The sequence below is a fragment of the Hipposideros armiger genome, unplaced genomic scaffold (genome assembly GCF_001890085.2).
Source record: "Hipposideros armiger isolate ML-2016 unplaced genomic scaffold, ASM189008v1 scaffold_14, whole genome shotgun sequence".
In the NCBI taxonomy this organism is placed as follows: domain Eukaryota; kingdom Metazoa; phylum Chordata; class Mammalia; order Chiroptera; family Hipposideridae; genus Hipposideros; species Hipposideros armiger.
Window position 1 is genome coordinate 2,828,112 of NW_017731364.1, and position 6,368 is coordinate 2,834,479.

The 6,368-nt window shown below is 38.5% G+C and overlaps 1 protein-coding gene across 3 annotated transcripts in view; it reads left to right on the forward strand.

The window, feature by feature from the left end:
- Positions 1 to 6,368, forward strand: part of VPS8 (VPS8 subunit of CORVET complex) — a 255,460-nt gene that overhangs the window by 23,211 nt on the left and 225,881 nt on the right. For all 3 annotated transcript variants that reach the window (XM_019668968.1, XM_019668980.1, XM_019668973.1), the window contains one exon: positions 4,247 to 4,377. In XM_019668968.1, coding sequence (XP_019524513.1) covers positions 4,247 to 4,377 — 131 coding nt within the window. The remainder of the gene's footprint in view (positions 1 to 4,246; positions 4,378 to 6,368) is intronic.

Consider the following 6,368-nt stretch of genomic DNA (forward strand, 5'->3'; position numbering starts at 1 on the left):
TCGATTGTACACATCAGTTTTGAAGACTGGATACCTCTACTGTGTAGCTAGTAATTTTAAATTCAGCCTTATTGATACCCTCAATTCTCTCCTTTTCTTCACTTTTCCTTTGACTTATCCTGTAAGTTCTTAACCCTGGCTTAATTTAGCTGATCTGTTTTCTTTAATCATGTCCCCAGGCTGCTAAAGAAAATCAAATAAGATTCTGATTGACTCTTTTTTTTTTTTTTTTTTTGCTCTTTCAGACACTTTTTATTTACAGTTTGTGTTCAATGCAAATCAATTCCATAACATGGAAAGTTACTATGAATCAAAGCATAAATACACAAACACAATATACAATCCAAAATAGATGTACAGCATTCGGGTATGAAACAAAAGGGAATGTTCATTCACACACACAGTAGCTTGAGATCTGTTGGATATGGTGTTCCTGTGGTTTCTAAAGATGGGGGAAAAAAAATGACTTTGGTTATCAAGACTACTGTGGCGGTATCAGATACTGGAACATCTAAGCATCAGTGTGTGACCATGCGAACAAAAGACTTGAGGGAGTGTCTATTTTTAAAAAGGTTTCTGTGCATTGAGGCAGTTAAGATTTACTTTCCAGAATCAAGTCCACATTAGGCTTAGGATCAGGTTCTATCTAAAAATATTGAACGATAACAGAAAGTGTTCAAATGTTGCTATTTTGATTCATAGTTTTTTTTAAAAAAAAGTATATACAGGAAGAGTACAAACGTTTTTCTGAATTTAAGTAAGCTTCCAGTCTTCAATCCCAAATACCTGATTGACAGTTTTGGCTCCTTCACATATTTGCCTTTTCAAGATTTGTCAATTTTACTTTCAAAACATACTATTTTTTAAATTGTAAAAAGTATTCAACATATGCAGAAATAAAACGCATTTTGAAATTAGTTGAGGTCAGTGTATTTCTACTCTTTGGAATTAGTTTAGCTAAATGAATCCGGCGCTCTTTAATAGGAATAATAGATAAGTATATATGCAAATTTTATTCATTATGCTTGGATTTGGGGTAGATTCCAATCCATCATTGCTCTGGCACATGTCAATTACTATATAAAAAGTCAAATGCAACATCCAATCCAAAGCCTCAAAGGAAAGAGTTGAGTTCCCAAGAAAACAGTGATAGCTTAACAATGTAAAACTCATCCAGAGTTACACCGGCATTACATTAGTACTGTGACACAATACACTGAGGATTTACTGGAACACCTGGAAGTTCCTTCTAATGTACATATAAATAGAACCATGGAAGCTTTTTGCATTACCTAACTGTTTTATGGTCCTATAGCTTTAATGAACCAAATGAAAACTGAATCTGTTCCAAATCCCATCCTATAAGATAAAAATCTATTCATTTTCAGGGTACTTTTTATGTGTCCATACTTCTTAAGCCACATTTAAGGAAATTATCTCTGAACTAATTCTGGATGCATCTCTCTTCATCTTGTACATGAAACTCCAGCAGATTTAATATTGGCCATCATCTAGTCAAGCCCTGCCCATGCTCTTCAAACCAATGAAACCTGAGGTCCTCAACATTTTCTGTGTCAATAAAACAAGGTGTAGAATTAGCAGATTCAGTGAAGACCTGTTTTTCCTTATCACACTAGATGTCTAGACGCCATTTGGGTTAGGTTTAGAAGATGGGGAAGTACAGATATTTCTTGGTCTCATTCTCTTAACAGTAGAGATGTAGGAGGGAGAACAAGATCATGAAGAGGCTGGCTGTTGACTGCAGAGCAGCGCCACTTGCTTTGGTGGTGGTATTCACTGGACTCGCGGTACTGGAGGTATTGTGGGTGGGGTTACTTGGAGTTGATACAGCAGCTGTTTGATTTGAATAAATCTGCGTGGGTAGGAGCAGCGCCAGAAGCAGCAGCCCCAGTCCTAGTCTGGCTACCATCGCTCTGCCCATGTCCGCTCCGTCGGTGCGCGGCGCGTCTCACTGGATGCGGGTAGAGTAGAGAACTGCTGGCTCCCGGCGGGTGCAGGCAAGGTGGGGAGCCTGATTGACTCTTGATTAAGACCTTTGTGCTGTAGTTCTTATTTCTAAATTATTTCTTTTCCTGTTTCCTACAGCAGTTCCAATCTTGTATAGCTCTCAAGTAATATGATATCTCCTTGGTAATCCTAACCCTGTTCTTAGTAGATTTGTGTGTGGAGATATATGAAAAGCAGTTGGAAATATGGGCCTAAACCTCAAGAGAAATGAATACTGAAGATACAGATTTTGGAGTTATTAGCATGACATGGGACTAGAAGCTATAGGAATGGATTAGCTGGTTCATATAGGAAGTGTGTGGAATATGAAGAGAAGAATATAATCCAGGGAACAACATTTAAAGGTTGAGCTGAGGAGAAAATAGAGAACATTGACTGATAGAAGAGGCCACCCTAAGTTGGAGGAGTACCAGAAAAAGAGATGTACTGGAAACCATGGGAAGAGTAAGTCTCACGAAGTAGGGAATGGTCGGTCAGCAGTGTTAAATGCGTAGAGGTCCAGAGCAAGCTAACTGAAAATAGGCCAATGGATTTGGCTAGTAGTTTCAGCAAAGGTAGTAGTTAATAGCTAGTAATGGGTGCAGAAAGTGACACCATAATGAGTATGGACTGCTCTCTTGAGAACATTGATGATGATAGCCATTCTAACTGGTGTGAGGTGGTATCTCATTGTGGTTTTTATTTGCATTTCTCTGATAGTTAGTAATGTTGAGCATTTTTTCATATCACCCCAATAAACTTTAATTTAAAAAAATAAAGAAGAACTTTGATGGAAATGCTGAGGCAGAAGGTAGTCCAAGCTGAAAGAGAAGGTATGGTCAGAACATTTTTCTTTAATGTCTGTCACTCAAAATCCACTTGTTCAAAGATAAACTCCTTATTCTGCTTTAATCTGCTATTCTTCTACTTTCTTATCTCAATTAGTAGTGCCACCTTTTGTCTAGCTGGAAGCCTTGGAATCTTTGACTTCTCCCTTAACCCTCCACCCCCTCCATTCAGTGGTAACCAGGGATTTAGGATTTTATCTCAGTAATGCTTCTTTCATTATACCTTCTCTCTCTCTCTCTCTCTCTCTCTCTCTCTCTCTCTCTCTCTCTCTCTCTCAACTTTATTGGAGTAACTGTGTTTTTCCCAGGACCCATCAGCTCTAAGTCAAGTTGTTGTCCATCAATTGGAGAGTGCAGCTCAGCTCCAAGTCCAGTCACTGTTTTTTTTTTTTTTCAATCTAGTTGCAGGGGCGCAGCCCACCATCCCGCATGGGAGTCGAACTGGCAACCTTGTGAAGAGCATGTGCTGTAACCAACTGAGCAATCTGGCCGCCCTCATTATAACTTCTCTTGACCTCTTCTGTTGCATTCCCTAGGCTGGACTTTTCTCTCTTTCCTTGACATTACAATAGCCTTCTTACCGGTTCTTAATAGTCTCCCTGCCTCAGTTTCCCCCACTACCCTCATCCATCTTCACACTGCCTCATTTATCTTTCTAAAACATTTTTCCCATCATGTGTGTCCACTTAAGAATGTCAGTTGCCTTCCCCCTGCCTAGTATATATAGTACACTAATTCATTAAATAAATGGACACTGATTATGTGCCAGGCATGGTACTGGGTGCTAGGGATACAGTGATGGACAAGATAGACATGGGCCCTTCTGTCATCTAGCTTAATGGAATATAAGGCTTTTTATAATTTGGGTCATAGCTTATCTTTCTGTGATCACCTCCAACTCCTACTCATATACTCCAGTCATTTTGGACTACTTCTTTTTCCCTGGGCAAAATCGATATTATGAAACCACTGTGTTTGCACTTGCTATTTCCAACCCAGAATGCCTTTCTTGTGTCTGCTTGTCATAGTTTCATGAGATACTATTTATAGTCAGGTGGTATTTGTTTTCTCCTAATTAGCCTTGGCTGTGAATTAACTAGTAAAGCCTCTACAGATTTGAATTTTAAGAAGTATTCCACAGCTAACAATAATCTGCATAGCTGCTCCTGCAAGAAAGAAATTGGAGTGAACTCTGTGTAGAAAGAGATATCTATCTAGAGCTGAAATATAATTCTGTGCTATGCCTCTCTGTCAATAACAATGCATGGAAAAGAGGTGACAAGCAGAAATAAGCATGTGAATGCTTTGGAGAAAACCATTAGTGCTCATCTGACTTACCTCATAGAGTATTTGGAATTTGGAATTTATTGACCTATATTCTTCCAATTTAGACTGACGATGAAGAAGAGTCTTTTGTTCTTGAGGATCCTACATTATTAAACATTGATACTATTGATTCTCATTCCTATGATACTTCATCTGTGGCAAGCTCAGACAGTGGTGACAGGACCAACTTAAAAAGGTAAGTATGCATTCATTTAAATCACACTTGCATATGGTTGAAAATATTTGATCATTTAAGATGTAAATATCTCTTTATAGTACAGTGTGGTCTGCTGAAGCCCTGCGTAGGAAGTAGAAGGCCTACTTGGGTGGAAATAATGTGCTCATTAGACCCTAAGAATTTTGTTGAGGGGAGAGGATAAAAAGATGGATGCCATGACCCGTGTCTTGTGTACCCCCCATTAGGAAGCCATAATAACAGCCAGGGACTCCCAGAAGTAGGAGAGCCCTTAGAGGGAGCACAAATTACACCTGGCACAGTGTCTACGGTGATTTACTTCACCACCCTTCTTCCCCTGCACTCCTCACCCCCTTCTTCCCACTCTCTAAGGTCAGCTGCAGCGTTCCTTCATCTCCTTGGAATGGGTTCAGAGGAGAGTAACAAAGATGATTAAAGATTTGGGAAAAGCACTTCTAACCCTAAATAAGTTCATTTTGGCTGCTTTTCACCTTCCAAATTCTTGGAGAGCACATGAAAAGGCAAGAGAAGTGGAGGAAGCATAATGTAAATACTTCATTGAATTCATGTGTAACTTTAAAGTTGATAAAGTTGTTTTTGTATTTTTCCTTTCTTCTTAAATTTTGCCAGTATCAGTGCTGTATTCTTTAGGTTGTCAACTCTCATGGGATAGGGGCCATTACTAGATATATTAACCTGTTCATTACTATTTCCTACAAATAGATAACTTAAATTTTTTTTCAGCTTTATTGAGATGTAATTGACATACAATATTGTATAGATTTAAGGTATATAAAGTGATTTTTGATATACATGTGTATTGTGAAATGATTAGCACGATAGGGTTAGCTAACACCTCCATCACCTCACATAATTGTGATGAGAACATTTAAGGTCCACTTTCTTAGCAGCTTTCAAGTATACAATACAATACTGTTAGCTATAATCACCACACTGTACATTAGATCCCAGAACTTATTCATCTTATAACTGGGAGTTTGTACCCTTTGACCAATATCTCTTCATTCCCCCCACTCCCCAGACCCTGGCAACTACTATTCTACTCTGTTTCTGTGAATTTGGCATTTTTAGATTCCACATATGAGATCATACAGTATTCATCTTTCTCTGTCTGACTTATTTCATGCAGGTTAAGGCCCTCAGAGTCTGTCCATGTTGTTGCAAATGGCAGGATTTCCTTCTTTCTCATGGCTGAATAATATTCCTGTGTATGTGTGTGTGTGTGTGTATGTATATGTGTGTGTATGTATATGTGTGTGTACACACACACACACATCTTCTTTATCCATTCATCTGTAGATCGACTGTTAAGTTGTTTCTATGCCTTGGCTATTGTGAATAATGCTGCAATGAACATGGGAGTACAGATGTTTCTCTGACATAGTGATTTCATTTCCTTTGGCTATATACCCAGAGATGGGATTGCAGGATCATATGGTGGTTCTATTTTTAATTTTTTGAGGAACATTCATACTGTTTTTTCTAATGGCCATACCAGTTTACATTTCTACAACAGTATAGAGAAAAGATTCCCTTTTCTCTAGATCCTCATCAGCACTTATTTCTTGTCTTTCTGATAATAGCCCTTCTAACAAGTGTGAGGTGATATTTCATTGTGGTTTTGATTTGTATTTCTTGGTGAGTAGTGATGTTGAGCATCTTTTCATGTATCTGTTGGCCATCTATGTGTCTTTTTTGGAAAAATGTCTATTCAGGTCCTCTGCCCATTTTTTTTTTATGTGGATTTTTTTTGCATAGAATTGTAAGAGTTCCTTATATAGATGGTTTTCAGATATTTTCTCTTGTAGGTTGCCTTTTCCTTTTTTAAGATTTTTATTGGGGAATTGGGGGGATGGGAACAGTGCTGGGGGATTGGGGAAGGGGAACAGACAAGTTGCTGTTGTTTTGTTCTTCAATCTAGTTATGGAGGACGTTGCTTCACTTGCCCAAGTTGGCACCATCATTGCGCT